General features: G+C 38.7%; 2 protein-coding genes and 1 pseudogene across 3 annotated transcripts; 2 read left to right on the top strand and 1 right to left on the bottom strand.

Annotated features, from left to right (window-relative positions):
- Nucleotides 1-85: 85 nt before the first annotated feature.
- On the top strand, nucleotides 86-9,854 carry LOC149018183 (uncharacterized). 2 transcript variants are annotated; one of them, XM_089152499.1, is made up of 3 exons: nucleotides 86-1,283; nucleotides 1,397-1,841; nucleotides 9,776-9,854. In XM_089152499.1, exons 1-2 carry the CDS (start codon nucleotides 171-173, stop codon nucleotides 1,805-1,807), a joined length of 1,524 nt encoding a protein of 507 aa, XP_089008625.1. In that variant the 5' UTR covers nucleotides 86-170; the 3' UTR covers nucleotides 1,808-1,841; nucleotides 9,776-9,854. The 2 variants fall into 2 exon arrangements, with proteins under 2 accessions (XP_089008625.1, XP_089008624.1); XM_089152498.1 differs by lacking the exon at nucleotides 9,776-9,854 and having other exon boundaries at nucleotides 1,397-2,235.
- LOC149018182 (bet1-like protein At1g29060) lies at nucleotides 2,266-10,589 on the bottom strand. The gene is made up of 4 exons (XM_089152500.1): nucleotides 10,366-10,589; nucleotides 10,155-10,278; nucleotides 6,582-6,638; nucleotides 2,266-2,724 (listed from the first exon to the last, which is right to left on the bottom strand). The coding sequence occupies exons 1-4, from the start codon at nucleotides 10,521-10,523 to the stop codon at nucleotides 2,563-2,565; spliced, it is 501 nt and encodes a 166-aa protein (XP_089008626.1). The 5' UTR covers nucleotides 10,524-10,589; the 3' UTR covers nucleotides 2,266-2,562.
- Nucleotides 10,590-16,614: 6,025 nt separating this feature from the next.
- Nucleotides 16,615-17,691, top strand: LOC149018181 (mitogen-activated protein kinase kinase kinase 20 pseudogene; annotated as a pseudogene).
- Nucleotides 17,692-22,340: the final 4,649 nt, after the last annotated feature.

Raw genomic sequence — 22,340 nt, 5'->3', positions numbered from 1 at the left:
AGTCAAATCCATGAATCAGCCCCCGAATCTGATTCAGAGGATGATTTGTTACTCAAATACCTCAACAAGATTTTCCCCACGAGGTTCACAACCACAAGGAGACGACATAGCAGACATAGCACAGTTTAAGGCGTCAAAACCAGGCGCACACAAGCACACCTCCTTCCCCCATGACTACTTCTTCTTCCTCCATGACCAAGAAGGAGCTCACAGAAACTGATCATAATAATCTCAAAAAACCCTTCAAACAACGCCGTTCCTCTTCAATGTCTTTCTACTCACCTAAGCTTTCTCTAATCATTTTCGTCACCTGTTGCATTATCCTTATATCCCTTCAAACCTATACTTTAATACAATCCATACACTCTTCCCCATCATCTTCTTCATCATGGGCTTTTCTACGCAAATGGGAAAACGTCATCAACTCCACTGGTTACTTCACTAACTGCTCGCTCGAGGTCAGAGCCATGGCCACCAAGTTACGTGACTCAGTCACTTTCCTCCCGCTAAAGGATCTGAGGTACTCAAACACTGCCTTACAAGATCACACATGGTTCATGAGTTCCATGTATGATACTCACGAGGAAGGCGAGGTTCAGTACCAGCACTTCCCTTCTGAGGCGTCTAAAGGTAGACTACTCTGCATACTGGGTCACGATACGCACGATGGGTCAAGGAATTCCTATGCCTTGGCATGGCCAGAAGCACTACCCCACAAGGCCACTCTCTTAAAGGGCCTCACCTTTGTCTCTTACAACCATTACAACTATGACAACATATGGCATGGCTTAACAGCTATGATTCCGTTTGTGGCGTGGCACAGGACGTTTGGTTCTTGCAGAGTCCCCAACCGTTGGGTTCTGTATCACTGGGGTGAGCTCAGGACTAGGATGGGTTCTTGGTTGGATAACCTTATGGAAGCCACCTTTGGCAGCGCCCTTAACATTGAAGGTTTTGATGGGATCGAAGGGCCTGCTTGCTTTGAAGAGGCAGTTGTGATGAGGCACAATGAGGGTGGGTTGTCTGGGCAGAGGAGGATAGAGGCTTTTGATTTGTTGAGGTGTAGAGCAAGGGTGTCCTGTAATGTGAGCCTCGAGGGTAGGATTGCAGAAGTTAATGGGAAGGGAGTGCCCGTTATTGGGCTGACACTGTTCATGAGGACCGGAGCAAGATCTTTTAGGAATGATTCTGCTGTGATTGAGATCTTCCAGGGAGAATGTCTCAAGGTGGAAGGTTGCAGGGTCAGTGTTGCTTATTCCAATAATCTCAGCTTTTGCGACCAGGTCCGATCTTCGATCTGTCTTTTAATTGCTTATTGAACCATTTATAAATAACATTTTTTTCACATTTATTGGATATGCAAATCACAGAGGATTCAATTTCGTATTGTCTTCAGGTGAGATTGATGAGTTCTACAGACATATTGGTGTCTCCACACGGAGCCCAGTTGACAAACATGTTTTTCATGGATAGGAACAGCAGTGTAATGGAGTTCTTCCCCAAAGGGTGGCTGAAACTAGCTGGTGTGGGGCAGTATGTATACCACTGGATAGCAAGATGGTCGGGGATGAGGCACAGGGGTGCATGGAGGGACCCCAACGGTGATGAGTGCCCCTACCCTGAAGATGATCTTCGCTGCATGTCCATCTACAAGGCTGGCAAGATTGGCCATAATGCTACCTTTTTTGGGGAGTGGGTTAGGGATGTTCTCCATGACATTAAGCAGAGCAAGATGGAACAAATTTCAAATTCCCACATCAGACAGCGGTTGAGATCCTCCGGCTGTGCCTGTGGTCAAACAAATTAACTAGAAAATGTTAACCTATAAGCATATTTCAAAGGTAATTTTGATTTTCACTCATGATTGATTTGTTGAATTTGATGTTAAATGAATTTGATGCTTCATTCTCTGTAGTTGTGAACTGCAATATTCCACACCAAAAAAAAAAAAAAAAGGTGCAAAATTTCCCCGATCAACCCCATAAAAGAAGCAAAAGGTAGAGTACCCTACCAGTTACCAGTTGAATCATCCAGAATCTGCCCGACTGGGGATTGCAGGTACTAATGAATTTGTGTTCCCAGTTTTAAGATCCCTGCAACTGCAATGCTGGCTTTGTTTCATGGATTTGAGAATGAAACGCTTACCACAACGTTTTCCAGAGTCCAGAATATGTTCTTGATCATCAACACATTCCAGAAGCGTAACGGTGAGAGGTTTATGTGATTTAAGAGTACTACCCAATAGCGACGAATGCCCCTACCCAGAAGCCAATTGATCTTTTGATTCATTCAAGTTTGCGTTTACAAGAGTATGACATAACTAACAGACATTTGCATGAATTCGTATTTGAAGAATAATCTTTTAGAAAGAAGATTGTAGTATATCTGGTGTATAGAGCAAGCTAAAGAGCAATTCATCCAAATTCGAGCTACATAGCTGCAAAAGTTAGAAAGCTTTACAGCAGCACATGTACTAGAAAAACTTTTTGGCTATGCAATCAATTCACTTGAATATGTGCATTCTCTTTCCTACATAGTAGTCATTTGACTGGAAGCTGGTTCTCACCTTCTGAACAATTTTGACAAGAGGTATACTATGAAGAAAAGAAATAGACAAAACAAAACCACATGTAAGACATTGTTTGAGCCCTGCTGTATGATGCTCAAGTTCAACCTCCTCATGTTATTCTTTACTGCTGCTTGAGCTTTTATTAGTGTCATTTGCTGTTTTAAGCACCAGAAGCAGTAAGATGGTAAGAAAGCAGTCCATCATTATTATCCTTCTAACAAGGAAATGTGCTAATATATGACAAAGATAGCCTCTAGAATTTCATATATCTAAACTTTCTAGTAAACATGCCAATATTACAAACTAAAAGCAAGGCATTAACATGTGCACTAGACAGTTTTACACCAACATATAAGTGAAAATGTTGACATTGTTTTTTGTCCTTCAAACTGCAAGTTCTTTTCTCCACCAACAGTGAGAGGTTATGTGATAAGGGTACTAGGTACTGAAAATCCAAAACTACAAGGTTGTCAAGGGAGCAAAAGAATCTGAGAAGAAAGTGTTTGAGCCGATAGAATCAGAGTTCTTCAACAAGGAAATAAGACTAAGACCATAAATTGATGGGGCGCCAATTATAACTAGAATTTACGAAGGGTTAATTAAATGTTTACCAGGTATGACGGGCAGATATGGAAATAAAACCTGAGGATTTGTCTAAAATTAGTGAGGTGGACGTGGCATTTAAAAGATATATAATTCTTAGAATTATAAAGAATTATATAACAAATGCATGTTTAGGCCAACTTCAGGAAGGGCTCCGGAATCCAGCTTTTGAAACAGAAAGGGGAACCGGGGGGGGGGGGAGCATGGTTGGACCTGAACAACCCACTTTAGAGATGTGACCAGCCCAACATGGTTTTCTGGTCAAACGAGGATGGTAGTTTATTGGAATATTTTGTCCTTTGAATAGATTATGTGTGGATATTTGGTAGCTTTCATTGTGTGAGCTACTTCCTAGTTTAGAGTGTTTCTTTTAAATGGTTGAACCTCTTTATACTCCTAGGCAATAAAATGGAGGGGGTCAAATTGAATAGAAAGCATGATATTTCTTCTTGTTTGACCATTCTCTAGCATAATGGTCCTTTTCATGACAACAGTAGCATGCATCAGGTTCAATGCTGGTCATGGGATCCTTCCGTTTGCACCTAGACCTAGAAGGCCCCTGATCCTGTTGAGAAGCTGTGGAACTGGATCCAGGGGGGGCTTAGGGGTGGATGTGATATCCACACCTTGCAGTATGAAGCCCAGGTGGTTCTGGTGAAGCTATCCTTCAAGTTTCTTGAGATCTCCTTCAAGTTCTTAAGCAAGATTTGATTTTCATTCATGTTCTCCACTAAAACAAGCTGCTGCAAACTACAAACTACAAACTACAAACTACAACATCAGTTTAATTGTTGCATGCCCACCCCAAGCCTTCAACTTCTAATCCTCTAAACCATCATACCCTACTTTACCACCATCTCTTAACAACATCCACAAACCCATCCCCATAGACTAAACCAACCGTCAGAATTATCCAAAAATCTGATTGATTACAACCCAAACACTTGTAACAAACCATTTGACTTCGGTGAATTCTGATCAGCCAAACCCTATAATTTCCACTTATTCTCTTTCCCTATCCCTAAGTGGCCATCAAATGAATTCCAGCTACTTGCCACCATCAAATATCACGAGACAATTACTGTTAAGACTCCCTACACTCATTCGACATAACCCACCCTCAAACCCTAGGTCTTACCAACTCGAGCTCTAATTTTGGCCTATTTGAACCTACCTGTTCATAATAGAGACTGAAATTTGGCCTCTAGTTGGTCTCCTACCAATTCAGAACAACATCAGTGGGCCCATAGTAATCCTAAATGGAGTTTCCGAACCTGTGATTGCACTGTTGGTGCAAGGGAAAATGTCATTTTGGATTATTTAAGGACACCCACATGAAAAGCGAGGACATAGAAAAGGTGTTAGCCTATAGCTTCTTTAGCTTTGGGCAGTATGGATTTCAAACTGACTCAACCTGTTGGATTCATGTCTGCTCCTTGGAAAACCGAGCTTCTAAAATTTTAGAAGCAGAAGGTGGCATGCTACTATGCTTAACTGATATGTACCTAAGTCAGTAGGCCATAAAAAAAGAGAACCAAGTGGGTTTTCTTCCCAACTGGGATACAGATAACCATATCAACATGAGATGTTCCCATTTAATGATTAACTCTCTGCATCAACTCTCCTGAAATCCTTTCTTCTCTTTAAAGCGTCAAAACCAACTTCCCAACTTCCCCCCCCCGGCTGGTCTCGCCCTGTGCAAAAAAAAATGTATCTCATCATTTTGTAGTGTCACTTGAAGCCATCAGAAACTAGAAGAGTAGTCCTGGGGTAGAGAGGAAGTCTGTGGCCTTTCTCAGAGGACCTTGGCTTGGATTTGAGTCCTGTTCTGTATCTCTGACATTTTTCTGTTCACATGCATAATTTTTTCCAAACCTGTGATTGCACTGTTGGTGCAAGGGAAAATGTCATTTTGGATTATTTAAGGACACCCACATGAAAAGCTAGGACATAGAAAAGGTGTTAGCCTATAGCTTCTTTAGCTTTGGGCAGTATGGATTTCAAACTGACTCATCCTGTTGGATTCATGTCTGCTCCTTGGAAAACCGAGCTTCTAAAATTTTAGAAGCAGAAGGTGGCATGCTACTATGCTTAACTCATATGTACCTAAGTCAGTAGGCCATAGAAAAAGAGAACCAAGTGGGTTTTCTTCCCAACTGGGATACAGATAACCATATCAACATGAGATGTTCCCATTTAATGATTAACTCTCTGCATCAACTCTCCTGAAATCCTTTCTTCTCTTTAAAGCGTCAAAACCAACTTCCCAACTTCCCAACTTCCCCCCCCCGCGGGTCCCGCCCTGTGCAAAAAAAAAATGTATCTCATCATTTTGTAGTGTCACTTGAAGCCATCAGAAACTAGAAGAGTAGTCCTGGGGTAGAGAGGAAGTCTGTGGCCTTTCTCAGAGGACCTTGGCTTGGATTTGAGTCCTGTTCTGTATCTCTGACATTTTTCTGTTCACATGCATAATTTTTTCTTCTTTGCTAGTTCTCAGTAGTTGAGTATATTTTGCACAACTATGATACAAGATAGTGTTTTTGTAAACACTCTGCTTTTTCCAATTAAAGAAGCTTTTTTGGCGCTGCTAATCAAATCTAGGATGAGAACTATGCATTCCTCAAACTTTGCTCTCTTGTTGTACTCTTCCCCCCCCCCCCCTCTCCTTTGGGTAATGAGTTTTATCTTCATCCCAAAAAAAAAAAGAAAAAGGAACTAAACATGCAGTTCTCATAGAATTGTTATGAAAAATACACCATGATCCACAATGATTTCCAAGCAGTTTATGAAAAATACCAACATGCAACTAAACAAATATGACCAACAAATGCCGAATCCATCATCAACCATACACCACATATTATGCTGTAAACAACTGCAGTTGGTAGACGTGAGTGGAGTGTAACACCCCACAAGGAGGTCTTGGGTTCAATCCTCCCTCTTCCCATAGAATTGGTATCTAAAAAAATTATATTGATGAGTCAATCACATTCTGGTTAGTCAACTGACAGGACTTCACCTGGGCAATGCTGTAAAAAATATCCATCTACAGAAGTACATGTGCCTCCCCACATGCCTTAATATACTAGTTTAAAATGCGATGCTGTAAAAATTATCCATCTACGGAAGTACATGTGCCTCCCCACATGCCTTAATATACTAGTTTAAAATCTTGTAAAAATAAGAAATTGTTCAAATTGTTATAATGATTCAATAATGGTGACACAATAAAAGTAGCTGCTTTGAACCAGAGATTTGATGTCTTTATAGCAAGTATCATTGTACTGAAAGTTAGAATAGCTATAAGAAGACATAGTAAATGGATGTCCTGACCAGGCATCAAAGATAGAACAACTACTACAAAAGGGAGAAAAAAAACAACAACACATAACTGAAGTTTCAAGCATACCAACTGAGATATATAGTCATGCTGATATTTTGCTTCTGACTCGATCTCTTGAGCTACCTGCCAACCATAGTTGAATAAGAAATTACTCAGGTAACAAAATGCAAAAGGAAACAACCCAAATAGATGAAGCAATGAATACAATGAATAGAATCATAAGACTTAGATAACAGACAACCTTCATGTGCTAGTGAAACCGGTCTAGGAAAGTACAAGGATTTTTTTTTTTCCGGGGGGGGGGGGATACAAGTATTTCACAATCTTTTGCAGTCAATCTTCAATTTCTAGTGAAACTGGACCTGGAAAGCAAGAATGTTTCTGGATATAAGTGTTCCACACTCTTTTGCAGTCAACCCTTCTGATAAGAAGCATTTTTTAAATTACCTGCCCCTGAGAATGCATCTTTGTACATTTAATTTTCAACCTGCAGTTAATGTATGACTTCAAACATAAAGATGGCATAATCTAGACTGAACTCTAATCTCATATTGCATGTTCAGCTCTCCAGTACCTAGATGAACAGACAAGACATGAGACAACCATATGCCTGTTGGTCACACTAATAATCATCTGTGTGGCACTGTGGCCATAGAACCCTCTCAACTCAATCATAGAGTGCAGCTGCCTAGTTGGTTTAGTCCAGCTTTTGTTTGTTTCTCCTGCTTTCCGGTATTTTATATGTAATCTGAAACCTGATCAATACACTCTTTGAACCAATAATTGGGCAACTCAATCTCCCTGCTGCACCTCTCCCTTCACCAAGCAGGAAGCAAAATTTAATAGGAAGCAATGTTATTCATGAGGTTTGCACTAAAACCGAAAAAGAAAATTTTATTTGTCAGAATACAAAAGGAGCAGATGTCCAAGAATGGAGATGCAGTGGTGGAAGGCCGGTTAGGAGAAGAAAGGATAACCTAGAAGGGCCTCAGAGTTGTGAAGGAAGGGAAGAAATAGATAGGAAGAAAAGAAAGGGACTAGAAGAGCAGGGAGGCTGGAGTTTGCAGAGCCCCCACAACCCCCAAAAAAAAATGCCACACAGTATCGACCTAAAACATCTAATCCCATATGCAACCTAATTACTCTTACTTTAGGGCCATAAAGTGTCTATTACATAAAAAATTATGGGATCCAAGGCTCAACATGTCTGGAACCCACCCTAGTCTAATTCCTAAGCAATGAAGCCCATATTTGTGCAAATTCTGCAATAATATGTCATGAATCCAGATCGAACCGGACCTCATGTTCTTGCACTGAGACAGTGAAACAGCCGATGAAACATATGGTCCTGCTCAGATTTTCATTGGTCAAGTGCATGGAAAGTTTCAGCCTATTTTGCAATTAATTGAGTGCAGTCATCCATAACTACAGGCGCTTAGAAGATTCCAAACTCTAGAATGTTGTTGCCTTCACAGTTCTAACACAAAAGATCTTTATCTGAAGGATGTGATCTGACATGCTCTCTAAAGAGCTCCCAATGGCTCTGTGCATTAACCGTGAGTTCTTCTGGGGGAATCTGCATCAATCCAAACCTTAATACCTTGCACACACTTATGGAGTTCAAAGCCATTTTCCAAAGGCACCTAGCACCTCATAGCCACCAAATTCCAATAGGGCCTCATCTAAGCCATCTTCCTTGTTCTAATCCAAGGGCTCAACTTGTTTTAAGCATAATTTGCTCATTCAAGTCCAAATCCCCCTGGATTTTTCATCTACTCTTCTTTAGGGATGTGATTCAACGAGTTTGGGAAGCATTTGAAGTCTTTAAACCCTAGAAAACCAAAAAGTTCCATTAAGGGTTCATTGACTAATCTCTAATAACCATTCCAAGGTGCATTCAAGCACTACAGCTTAAATGGCTTGGTGAGCAAAATTAAAGTGTTTGATGAGTTATTGCAAGGAAGAGAAGAAAGGGGAGAGGGGCAATCCCATGTACTACGCAAACTGGAAGACTCAAGTTCTGCATCACTGATGGGTGGTGGAAGATTCCAGTGAGCGTTGAAGTTTTCTCAAGTGACTCATGGTCAGTCAATTGATATCAGATTTCTACTTGAAGAAAGGGTTGCATGGGTCTCTACCACTTACCCTACTATCCATATTCTTCTCTATCCATTTGCATAGCTAGGTTGTGTGTACTGATGAACACCATTGGTATATGTACACAAACTATAGGGCAAAACTATAAGCCCAACTTGTTATTATATTTGGGATGTCCTGTCGACACTAGACACCGGAGTTGTAATTCCATAGTAGTTGAAGGCTTATAGCCATAATATTTTGGCATCGTAGTGCTCTTCTGGTTAAATGTTGGGGCTAACAAAAAATTAAGCTTTGAGAAAATATAAAGCCCATAAAAGTATATGAAATCACAGACTCATCATTCCCTCCCCCCAATTAACAGTCCTTCCCCAAACTTCCATGCTTCGCATAACTTGGCTTGTTGATTTTTTGCAACAGTTACCACTGAGGTCATGAATAGCATTTCCAATGTGATGGAGCTTTAGGTTTAGTTGTTTCAATAGAGACAGCTCGCCTGTGGCTTGTTTTGTTGAACAGTTTAACTTCAAATTTGGAATTTCTGGTATCTACTCTGGCTTTTTTACCAGATTTATGTTCCACTTGGAGCTTTGGCTCTTTTAGTCTTGAAAGGGTAACTAAATTATCTGTTTGTGGGGAGTGAGATGGTGATGGTGGTGTTCATGGTGGAAACTTGGAACTTGAGGTCTCTCCCTTTTTCTAGTGGAGGATCAGCTAGGGATTTGCCATTTTCTTATCATATTTCCCATGTTGTCCCCCCTGTTTATAGAAAATTTTCAGAGTCAAAAATCTTGAAGAGTTAGGAAGAGTTCATGTATGACATATACATAAAAGTAGCCGCTTGGGAGCCTTAGCATTGATCATACAGACTCCACTTGTAGTGCAATGGGCAGAGGATAAGGGTTGTGGCTGAGGGTGGATGTGGGGCAGGACAGCTGGTGGAAGAGGACATGGAGTTCTGAAGCTGGACGAGGAAGAGAAGGGGTGGGAAGAGAAATAGAGTCATTGATTATTTTCTTTTATGTAGTATTCCAACTATAGGTCCCATTCCAAAAAGTGGATCCATGGATTGATACTTGCCGATTTGAATTAGAATTTGCCATCATTTGAATACTATTACTTTTACTCTGATCCTCCCTAGCTCATTCTGTTGCACTGTGCAGGAGTAGCTACCTCAAAAGCAGTAATTTAAACGAGTTTCTTTAGACGCACTAATGCTTGTGTTTTGAACCAAACTCCCACCGAACCAACAATCCCCCCAAGAAGTTGCTTGGCTAAGTGGTAATGTCTTAACAGTTAAATCCTACATTTCCAGCATTACTTTTCTGACAGTGATTGTGAAAAAGAAAATCAACTTATTGAACAATTCCGCAAAGTGCACATATTAGAATCATTCACTTACAGGCATTCTAATTAAGCAGAAACCAAATAAAAGCCGTAAATCGAATGAAACTTGCATTCTAGAGATTGCCTAGATTCTTTAATTCATTGCATGAAAACAACGAGAACATGATTTCAGAGAAGGGAAGAAAAATAACATACATTTCTCAAATTTTTAACCTTTCCACGGAGACCAACAATCTCTTCGTCCAAGCTCGCGTCCATAGGATCAATCTGCACTTGCACTTCATTATAATTAGACACGGGTCTCGCGGTAAGACCTTCCCTGCAACAATTAAAATAAAAAGAATCAGAGAGAAGAATCAAACAGATACTGCCCCAGTTTGCTATCTCCGAACGATTGGACACTAACCTCGATCTGTAAGGAACAGGGCCAAAACGCTGAACTCTCTGCGAATTCTCCATTAGAGGAAAACTAACGGAAAAAAATTGACAAAGATTAAAAGAAGAAAGCCCTAAGTAGAGGAACCAGAATGAATCAGAAAATGTCCACACTGGTTCAAGCAACATCACACCTTCAAGAAACCCGAGAGGGCGCCATGCAACAATTTTTTTTTGGGGTCAACTATGCTACAATTTTCCGAGCAGAAGCTACGGAGTCCGTTGTAACTTTCGAATAAAATTGAAGGTATGGGTTATCGGATTGGTAGCGGTCTCGGTCTTGACGGTACAATCCAGATCGGCCTGAGTCGATAAAAATATATAAAAAAGTTCTTCAGCTCATTTTACCCATTAACGCAGTTAATTTGGTGAGACATTTCACGACTTACCGAGAATTTAATATTGTAGTCCTTCGACCATATTAGTAGGAAGTAAAATACATATTACTAACAAGGAAAATGACATTGTTTTTTTTTTTTTTCTTTTTCCCAACAACTACAAATATTATATTAACATATCTCAGGTAATAAACCTAGAAGAAATATTGTTTACACAAATAAAACAAGATGAAACAACCACCAAAACCTAGAAAGAACAAAAAGATTTGTTCCACAAGCAATAATATCAGCACCAGAGTTTGTCGACTCTCTATTCCAATACGTTTCAGACTCAAGCATATGAGACCCAATACCCATTTCCCACTCTTTGAATAAATTAAGTATCTACAAATAGATATTTTTACGATTAATTGTTGAAAATAAAGGACCTGCTTAATAACCCATCGAAAAATAATTTCTATTGTTTATTGTTTTGAGAAGTTAAAAAAACTGCCAAAAAACAGTTTAATAAAATCATTTCATTTCGTGTGATTTTTACAACATAAATTGAAATATAGAATTTTTTTGCTTTGAGAAACATTTTTTGAGTTATTGTTTTTAATGTTTCTAGGTATCAAATTGGGTGCTAGTTGGGCTTAAATTAGACTATTTTAGGAGTAGTTATAGAATTTGACAAGCGTAGATCTGTAGAAATAACAATCAAATTTGAAGAACAAGATTTTGTAGAAATTTGAAACGTTGGATGGATTTTTGCGACTCTCCACCGCGTATATCGAGTAAATGGTTTGTAATAGAAATACTTCGTTTCTCTCTCTCCCTTCTCTTCCTTCTTTGTTCCTCAATAAAATTTGCTAGTCAAACCTCTAATTGCAGATTCAAGGGTTTCCAATTAGGTTCTTCATTTGAGAAGCTAGAAGAAGCAAATGCTTTCTACGATGATGATTTCACATTTGATTTCAGTGGCGAGATGGAGAAAAACTCTCTATACACGGAGGAGCTATTTGATGGAGTAATTTGACCTTTGAGGCCCCTCCTCGTCTAAAAATCGGTGAGGGAATCTTCAACTTAGAATAGCTTTCTATAGATTCCTGGGTTTTCTTTGGCAAAACCGTGTATTTTCTTAATGGACCTTTGTTCGATTCTCCACCTTTTGATGTGCTTTGAAACAAACTTTTAATCTCCATTTTCTAAAGCCCTTGAGAGATGAAGAAGTCAAAGAAGAAGATTGTTTCGACAAACCCTGAGGGATGGCTCAGTTGGCAAAAGACCAATGCTTCTGCAGGAGGTTAGAGTTCAAATCCTCTCGGGGCCAAGGGCGAAGCTCACCTGAGGATGTAATTGTGATGCGCGCAAGCTGGCTTGGATGAACCTCAAATCTAAAAAACAAAGAAAAAAAAAAAATGGTTTCAACATTGATGCTTCTTCTTTGGTGTTCTCTTGTTGATTCTTCTGTTCTTCTTCCCACGAGAACTCTTGAACTCTATAGGGAGAGAGTGATCTGGTTCCTCTACGACTAGACCTCGAAGACATTGAAATGGGTTATCTACCTCTACCTCGTTCCAAGGGTTTCCAATTACAGAGAGAGAAATGAGGGTGGGCTGTGGAGAGTAGTTTCCGGCATAGGAAGAAGACCCATCTAGGGATTGGGTATAGCATCAAAGGGCATTTAAGTAATTTTATAATTCATTTAATAGCATAATTTAACTGTGGGTAATTTGTAATTATGCATGTGAGTGCCATGTAATTTGAAGACAATAGTGGATAGTTATTTATTTCACCCAAAATATAATGGGTGTGTATAATTTGCTTAATATAATGATGAAAATTTTTGTAATCTTATTATAATTTTTAAATTTTTTACTTCCAAAAGTAATTTTATCAAATGCCTAAAAAATGCTTTTACTCTAAAAACAATAAAAATGCATAACACTTGATGTGGTGCAATTTACTCTGGGTAGGATGTAGATGGAATGGGCATAAATAAAACTGACTTTTGCCCAAATTCTATGTTAAAAAACATTGTAGTAGGTACCCAAGATTCTTGAGGTTTAAACGCATATCCATTGCGATGTGTTTTTTTTGTCAATATCATATTACCAAACAAAGCGATCTTGGATTTTGGTGCTACTTTAACATATATTTCTTTTTTTCTTTTTTTTTTTTAACCAACTTTCATTAAGGCTGAGCAGAGGCCGAGGCTAAAAAATTCAGCCAAGGAGTATATAGGCCATACCGTCTAGCCCGCAATCTACAGGGCCTTCCTTACTAGGACATGAGCAATTACATTGCTAGACCTAGGGGTTAGTTCGAAGATACATTCGAGAAAAGAAGACTGGATTTTCCTAATATCCATAACATTCAGATCAATGGACAAAGGAACTCTAACCGATGGTTTCAGAAGGATATAGATTAGCGCTGCACAGTTAGATTGACATAAAGCACGATCAACACACTCGCCGATTGCATCCACCATAGCTGCTCTCAATGCCAATACGTCGCCCATAAGTGTTGAATCAAATATTGTTCTATTGGAGACAGCCTTCAGGATGGAACCATTTGAATTATATATGACGTAACCCCGGCCCATTTGCTAGTTGGCTGAAATGAATGAAGCATCAGATTTAATCAAGACCCAACCCATGGGAATAGAATTGTGAAAGTCGGTGTTATCTCTTCCAGCCAACGCCACATTAGTCACATGTATTCTATTCACCGTGGTTTCTTTAATCTTCCAGAATTCCAGATGCCTTTCAGCTGCTCGATTTAACACAACAAGTGGTGTAGTGTTGTCCAGCTTGAAAATAAAATTGTTTCGAGCCATCCATATTTCCTAGAAGATAAAGAAACAAAGACTTATCAATTTTCTGGCTTCTAACTTGTCGTGGGGGAGGAGAGATCTCAAAGCTTGCAACCAATCTGCTATTTGAAGGTGTTGAGTCGCTGGAGCTCGGTAGTGGAGTGGGCTAGCAAACCAGACACTGCGAGCGAAATCACACTCGAAAAAAATATGCTCAGTTGTTTCTTCCATGTTGCAGCCACGTTGACAAGCATAATCACCGAACATGTTCCTTCTTCTCAGATTTTCACCTGTAGCCAAGCCCTCTGCACATGCTCTCCTGATCAGATTTCTTACTTTTGGTAGTGTATGTGACTTCCAAACCATATTCCAAGTGGTACAGGGTATGGATTTCCATCGAGCTGTTCTTGAAGTAGAGGTCTGCTGTTGTTCTATTACAGTAGCTTTATTAGTAATAGCATGATGGGTGGATTTAACAGAAAATTTACCTGTTTTTTCAGCTCCCCATATTAACTCGTCTTCAGTAGGAAAGAGGCTAAGCTGGATACTTCTAATGTCAGCAGCATCAAGAGGATGAAAAAACATATTTAACATGTATTCTTTCCAAACTCTGTGATGGTCATCTATAAGATCAGCCACCAAAACAATCATGCATTCCTCTGGTTTTGCAAATCTGATTTTACCCCCTTGATTGTTGAACAACCATCTATCCTCCCAGATTTTGATGTTGGTTCCTTTGCCTACTCTCATCTCCTAGATTTTGATGTTGGTTGATGATTCTGTTTCTTAACATTTTCCTGTTTGAAAAGGAAACCAAGAAAAAACATTATCTTTCTTTTTCGGTTGAAGATGATTGTGTTTTCTTTTTTTTTTTTGGTACAAAGGCGCTTTATATATAGGGATAGCCGGATAGGGATATTACATATGTCGCCGGTAGGAGTTAAACCCATGACCACTCTACTGAAAGGTTAAGTTCCTAACCATCCTACTACTCCTCCATTAGCAAATGATTTTGTTGTCTCCCTCTAACATAAGAATGTAACTGCTTTTGCACGTTGGATGGGATTTTCTTGTAGTGTTGACAACTCCACGAGGTAACAAACACTTTGTTGGAGTTGGGATCATCTCTCCGTTGGAAAAGCACAACGGCTTCCCAATCACAAAAATACAGTGGGGTCCACAGGTGAAACTAAAATCTAGTAGAATGGAATTATTTTTCTTTTTTGGAAAGTTGAGGTTCATTCGGGCAGCTTGTGCGCACCTTGATTACATCTTCAGGGGGAAGACGCTGTCTGCAAGGATCAAACCGATGACCTCTCCACTGAAAATATGGATCTCTACCATTCTACCAATCCTGCATTGATAATAGAATATAATTATTGTTTTAAGTCGCATTACAAGTTCTACCATATATCAAAAAATAAAAAAAAAAAATGAACTTAAATAAAAAAAAATTAATAAATAACATGTCGCTTTCAACTTATTTTTTGAGATTTTTATTAAAAAAATTAATAAATGATATGCCACATGCCACTTTCAACTTAATCTTAAAGTTTTTTTTATTTATTTTTGGGATAAAAGTTTTTAAGTGCCTCATTCTCCCTTGTAAGGAACTAGTGTGAATAAACAACAGACAATTAAAGGAATGAAATCATAAATACGGCTTTGGTGGTATTATTTAAAAACTCTAATAAATTTTTAACATTATTTTCGTATATATACAAAAAAAAAAAAATAATAAGAGAGGATTTTCATAAAAGTAGTGTGAGTCCTATAATAGTCTAGAAACCATTAGAAATGTGCACATACGCATCAACATGAGTAGAATTTTCTATCATTCATGGATGGTGATAGTTGTTGTGAATCCCTTCGTGTCTAAACAGTAAGATCATATTGTTTTTAGGTCTTATTTTTAAATAATATAAAAACATAAATATATAAGTTGCATGTTCTTGATCTAAAGATAAAAACACTCAAAATAATTAATTGTGGATCATATATTTTAACTTTTTTTTTGGTATAATTTATATTTATTTTCATATGATGCTAAAACTTAAATTGATGGTTTACCAAAAAAAAAAAACTTAAATTAATGTATATTAAATTATTATTGTTATAAATTTTTAAACAAATTTCTATAAAAAAAATTAATAATAATAAATAAACAAACAACTATTGTTTCAGAGCCCCACCGATTACCATAATTTGTTTTATAATCCTATCCTATTACCATAATTTATTATTCATAAATAATTTCTAAATATAAATGTACTCTTACATTTTTTCCTTTTAGTAAAGAAAAGAGGGGATGTAATAGCGGCAACCTAACGCCATTAATATTCGGATTTTTATCGAGTGTAACCTATGCAAGCCCTGTACACTACTCCGCGGAACCCTACCAAAAAGCCTAATATAATCCATAAAATGCAGTAGCACTAATGCCAGACAAAAAACCACAAAACTGTTCAATGCATAAAACAAAGGAGCAGAGGCAATTCGAACATGGAACATGAGGTTTACCAAACTACTTGGGAGTGAGCTTGAGGCCACTAAACCACCACCCCGGTGGTAAATATACTCTTACATGCATGTTGAGTTTTGTCTACATCATAAGTAGCCTAAAATCAGCTACAAGTTTAACGAAAAAAAACAAATCAGCTATGAGGATATGCCCATGTCAGATATCTGACATTTCCTATTCCATTTTCACAGCCCAGATTGATATTAAGTCCGTACTGCCGAAACAGGGAATAGGGATTTCAGGTAATCTAACATGGAAAACATGCATGACTTCCTCATTCGTTTGTTACTACAAGTCTACAATATTAAAAACCAAAGCACGCGGAGAATTCAAATTTCGAACACAAGACAAGTTGCTTTTAGCCGTTGCGGAATCAGTTTCGACCACTTGCTTTTAACTCGGTTGCTCTCCAAGTTGTAAAATTAGCGTAGCACTCCCGCCTAATAATGAGTTCTTTCATTGTTAGACCCAGTAAACCCTAATTAATTCCCGTTTGCCGTAAGTTCTTCATTCAAAGATAGAAGAAGCCTTAACCCTAGCATTTTAATTTCCAAGCACTTCAATATGGAGCGCAGGGGTCAAGGAGGATTGTGGATGAAAGGGGATTATATTGGTCGAGGGAGCTTCGGCACCGTTTCAATGGCAAAAAACAGCAAAAATCGAAGTCATCTCCCACGTTTAATGGCTGTGAAATGGGCTGAGGTCTCTGACTCTGCAACTCTTCAGAAGGAAAGGGAGATACTCAACAACCTCGGAGGATGCCCTCACATTCTGCGCTGCTACGGCGACGAGCTGATCACGGAGGTTGAGGGTCAGTTAACCTATAACATTTTACTGGAATATGCCTCCGGAGGAAGCTTAGCTTCTCTAATTAAGAATTCCCAAGACGGATTGCCTGAAGCCGCCGTCAGGCGCTATACCCGCTCGATTCTTCAGGGTTTGAACTTTATTCATGTTCATGGTTACGTTCATTGCGATATCAAGCCCCAGAATATTCTGCTAGTGCCTTGCGAGCCTCCTTCTGTTGACGAAAGTGATGTTGAGTATGTTGCGAAGATTGGGGATTTTGGTTCGGCGAAGTACACCATGGAAGAACAGAGGAAGAGGAGGAAGGTAAGCCACTATTTGGGCTTGAGAGGAACCCCTCTTTATATGTCACCCGAATCTGTTTCACGTAGAGGACAGGAACCCCCTTCTGATATATGGGCTCTTGGTTGTGTCGTGGCTGAGATGATTAGTGGAAAACCTGCCTGGAACTGCAAGCCAGACATGGATGTTGATGAACTTTTTTCTCTGATCGGCTCCAGCAGGGAATTGCCTGAGACCCCAAGTAAGATGTCGAAAGAAGGGAAAGATTTCTTGAAGAGGTGTTTTGTGAAGAATAGCGAGTTCAGGTGGACAGCCGAAATGCTTTTGTATCATCCGTTCGTATCAGAGGTTACTAACAATACTAAAGAAGCAGGGAGTGTTCAACTTGAAAACCTTCCAGTGTTGCTCAATTATATAAAGGCTCCTTTATGGGGTAAAAAGCGTAGAAGGATCTATGGCTTTGATGAGCCTTCTGTTGGTGATGAGAGATTGAAGCCGGTACAAAAGGCTTCAATGATTAACAGGGATTGAAGATCTGCAACAGCTTCTTGACATCAAATGCTATTTTTTGGTATCATAGTAGAACTGACCATGTACAAAGAAAGGTATCAAGTTGTCGGAGGAACTGTAGAGAGAGTTTCTAACTTTTAAATGCTTTTGTAGGATGGATATCTGTTAGTTTCTTTTGGTTGCATAGTTGTAGGAGATTGTAGTTTTGGATATAGATTTTTGTGCTGCTAGGGAATCCTTGTGTATTCAAGTTCATGTGGGTTCTGACAGTGTACAGCCTCTAGTGTTCATAGATGTATGTAAGCAACTGATCTTCCATTTTTTAATGCAATAAATCTGCGGATTCTTTTGTTCTGTCCATGTTATTCTTCTATCATTATTGACTCGTTTAGCAGCAAATGACTTTATCATTTGTTCATGCCTACACAAGATGTATATGGGATGTCTAGGACAGCTGCATTAAATCCCCAGTTAGGTCCCTCTTATATGACAGTGGAACAGAAACAGTGCGGGGTCTTTTCACCCACTTAGCATGTCCCCCCAGGGACACAGACACACTTGAAAAGAAATTTGACAAGCCCCGTCCAAGCTTTTCTGAAATGGCCAAAAAGTGGAATGTGGTATGTGCCCTTCAATGCATTTTAGATCTTTTCTGTTCCAAATAAACTTGTTTTCATCCCTATGTTCCAATTATTTTATGTTCTCTATACACTCAGGGCTTATTGGTGACTCATTACAATAGAAATCACCTGAGTTGTTAGCCTATGACCCATATGATCTTTTCAGGACTCAAAATTGTGTGCAATTATGCCCACCTGATCATATTTACAACATTTGCCTACTTCATTTACCCAGCAGATTTTTTTTATGGTGGTGCAACGAGCAAAATATATGAACTAAGTGCAAATGAAAAAAAAATATAGATTTCCGATTCACAGTGCATCAAGTGGAGTTGGCACATTTGCAGTTCAGATAGCTAAACACCAAGGAGTGAGGACATGTGTTACTGCAGGTCCAACAATGCTGTGCCATTAGTCTCGCCTGTGTAGTATGTACATTATCCATGATTTTCATATTCTCAAATATTTCTTCCCTATACGGTGGTGAGGAGAATTGGCTTTCTGCAAGGATCTTGGAGCCGATGTTTGCATCAATTATAAGACTGAAGATTTTGTTACATGGGTGAAGGAAGAAATAGGGTAAAATGTCTTGCTCTTGTATTAATATCTTAATTCATACTTCAATTTCATTCCAGGCTAAATGAAATCCTGCTAGTAATGGTTGTCTTGCTTGAAAATCATGCAATTCCAAGACAATTGCTAGATTTGGCATAGTTTCGCATTCTCAGTTTCTGTTTGCTGATTGGAATTTGAACCTCTACGTGCGAAAGGTGCTGATGTTATACTTGTCAATGTAGGGGAACAAAAGCTTCATGGGTGGAGCACTTACAGAAGTAAATCTTGCAGGATTGCTTGCAAGATGCTTTACAGTTCAAGGTATTTTTGGTTCTACTTCTTTAGTTATGAGGTCATTGGTCCAGTATAGCATTATTCTGAAGCAAATCACTCAGAATCCTAGAGTGATTATTTTGTAGGCAAGCAACAGTATCAGTATATTCCTAGTTATTAGTGATGAACATATAGCTAGGTATATTTCTCCTCAATGTTCAGGTATGAAAATGAAGAAGGGGGGGCAGTGTGGTGGCCTGTGGGCCAGATGTTTTTAATTGCTGTTGCTTTGTGATAGCACCAAGGGTTTTGCTTTACAAGCTACTCTCCCTTTGTGGCTAGAGGTGGATCTGATTTTTTGCATATGCAATGAGACAGTGTTGAACTCTGTTATACCCAAATCCATTTAATGTGTTTTATGATTTGTTTTGGATGGTATGCTACTAGTGCTTATGGAAGTAGATATTCATGCAGCCGCGGGCTTGAGGAATAGAAGCCCAAGAAAACAAAGCTGTGATTGTGAGTGAGGTACAGAAGAATGCTTGGCCAGCAATTACTGCAGGGAAGGTAGAACCTGTTGTCTACAAGTCTTTTCCATTGGTTTAAGCATCAGAGGCTCACCAGTTCATGGAAAGCAGTAAGCATATTGGGAAGAAATTGCTTCCATAAGCACTTCTAGATTAGGCAAACCTCCTCATTAGATACATACAAAACCAATGCGTGAGAATTTATCTTTAGATTGTTAACTAAGAAATACATCAGCCTTTATCCTGGTAGCTTTGTCTACATAATCCAACATCCTTATGAAGTCAACATTTCCATGGGAATTGATCTTTGTGAGCTTTACCTTTTCTAACTTCTGTACCTTTAAGACAGAACAGATGTTTGTATACATCATGAATTCAGCATTGTTGACCCTAGTAAATAAAACTTGAGATGTCATGTGCACATACATGTTAGATAGAATTCAAAATGCAATGAAATTCAAAATAATTCGTTTAGGAAGAATGAAGTCTACCGCACTTAGAATTCTTGTGGAAGGATTTATTTATAGTTATATGGTTATAATTACTATTCAAATTCAAATAATACAAGACTCATTCAACGTTTAGGAGACAGAGTCTTTGGTGTAGAACAATCTCTCCTAGTTTGTTAGAGTATTACAATCATTCAGATAGGGTTTGTTATCTTATCCTGAATTTGAATATTTTTAAATTTAATGTGGATGGGAATTTGAATTGGATTCTAATTCTGTTACAATCTTAATATCTGTTTCTCTGTTTTGTCGATCTATTCTCCTCACCGCTATACATTCTCGTTATTTTCTTCTATCCCTCTCTTCGTTTCCCACTTCTCTCCATCTCTGCCACTTCTCTTTTTGCCATTTTTCTTTCTCTGTTTTCAAATTTTTGTTCAAAAAAAAATAAAAAAACAGACCGGTGGTAGCTGCAAGTTCTTGGACAAGTTTTCTACCATTTTGGAGTTTGTTTTGCTATGTTCTGTTCGTTTTCGGATGCTGGTGGTATACTGAGTAGCGGCTTCAAGATGGGAGTTCAGAAACGGGTGCTTTTTGCCTTAACACTTGAGTTGGCGCCTTTGTGGCGTGTTCTGTCTTCGCGTTTGTGGAGTGCTAGTTTATCGTCCTTGTGGTGTGTGGTTTGTAAGCCCTTGGGACATGTGTTTTGTCCGCCCTTGTGGCGTGTGTTTTGTCCGCCCTTGTGGCGTGTGGTATGTAAGCCCTTGGGGCGTTTGGTTTGTTGGCTCTTGTGGCATGCTTAGTTTGCGCCTTTGAGGCGTCTGGTATGTAAGCCCTTGTGGCGTGGTTATGTTTGCGTCGGTGTCCGTCCGCCTATGTGGTGTGTCTCCGCAAGTGGTTGTGGTGTTTTCTAAGGGTTTATTGGGCTCGGCCCATCCCTTAGTTCTTGTTATTTTCCTTTTGTTCGGTGTTTGTGTTTGTGTTTTATTTCAATTATGAATGAAATGTTTGACCTTTTGACCCAAAAAAAAAATCTATATCTATACGACTGCAACGGCTTCATTTTTCTTTCAGAAATGTGTGATTCTGATCAGAGCAGTCTTTCAAAACATCAACTTCTATTAAGCTTTTCATTTCTATGCAATTAAGGTTCTCATTTTTTTCTCCCTTCATAATACCAAATGTATTTTCTACAATAGTGCCATGAATAGCACATAGCAAAGCAGCACCCAATATGCCGGCCACACCCATCATATGAAATGGTGCAAAGAACCGACTAGACTTGCCTAGTGGGTTAATTAGAAATATAGAAAAAAACAACAATTGGACCAGAAAATACAATTGCATTATAAGGTTGCAATTGAACAAATCAAGCAAGTTCAAATTGATGTAACCATGGTAAAAAATTCGAGGGAAACTCAAGTTTCGACCGGGTGAAAATGGGAAATTTCAATGGAAACTTGGGAAATTTCGAGGGAAACTCAAGTTTCGACAGATTTTAGAAAGTATTTTGGAGTGGAATCATGTATTTAAGCTAATTAGAGTATAAATAATACATTTGTTGTATTTTGCTAAAAAAATCAATGTAGATATGTCATTCAATGTACATAATATCAATGTAGAGTTGTCCAAAAAGTACATTATAAACTTAACTACTTAAGCACATAATATTCAATATATAATTTCTAACTTCAAAATAGTTGACAATAAAAGGAAAATACAACTTATTGTTAAGAGAAGTGCCAAGAGTGGATTCATCCTATGAACTGAGTAGTACTATGCCTGTAACATTCTCTCCTCCAACCAACGAACATAGACATCCTATGACATTTTATGCCTATGGTTGTCAAGTTAATCGACAACTGTAACTTTATGAGTCTAGTCATCAATATGCTTAAGATGACTAACCTGAGGAAATACACACTTTGGATAGGGAAATCCTGATGGAGGGGGGTATTTGGGGAAACATGAAATAAACAAAAAAATTGAAAATTTGGGAAAGCTACAAAATTTACAGGAAAAAGTCTCAAGTTTTCACAAAAATTCCTAGGTTTCCATGAAATTTTCTAGGTTTCCATGAAATTTCCCAAGTTTCTACGAAATTTTCTAAGTTTCCACGAAATTTCCCAAGTTTCTAAGAAATTTTCGAAGTTTCCCACAAAATTTGAGAATTTTTTTCCCTCATGAACTAGCTGATCTAACTGAGTTGAACCAAGTTTTGACAGGTTTCGAGGTTTCGACAAGTTTCGATGAAATTTCGACAATTT

The sequence above is a fragment of the Hakea prostrata genome, chromosome 4 (genome assembly GCF_041222555.1).
Source record: "Hakea prostrata isolate BN-2017 chromosome 4, UWA_Hpros_2, whole genome shotgun sequence".
Taxonomy (NCBI): Eukaryota; Viridiplantae; Streptophyta; class Magnoliopsida; order Proteales; family Proteaceae; genus Hakea; species Hakea prostrata.
This window is presented reverse-complemented; position numbering and strand designations above follow the sequence as displayed.

Excerpts from the sequence above, each read along its gene's own strand:
- LOC149018183 (XM_089152499.1), top strand. The coding sequence starts at position 171 with ATGACTACTTCTTCTTCCTCCATGACCAAGAAGGAGCTCACAGAAACT. Across the intron at positions 1,284-1,396 it reads ATCTCAGCTTTTGCGACCAG|GTGAGATTGATGAGTTCTAC; the intron begins GTCCGATCTTCG and ends TATTGTCTTCAG.
- LOC149018182 (XM_089152500.1), bottom strand. The coding sequence starts at position 10,523 with ATGTTGCTTGAACCAGTGTGGACATTTTCTGATTCATTCTGGTTCCTC. Across the intron at positions 6,639-10,154 it reads AGGTTAAAAATTTGAGAAAT|GTAGCTCAAGAGATCGAGTC; the intron begins GTATGTTATTTT and ends TATGGTTGGCAG. Across the intron at positions 2,725-6,581 it reads ATGACTATATATCTCAGTTG|CAAATGACACTAATAAAAGC; the intron begins GTATGCTTGAAA and ends TGCTTAAAACAG.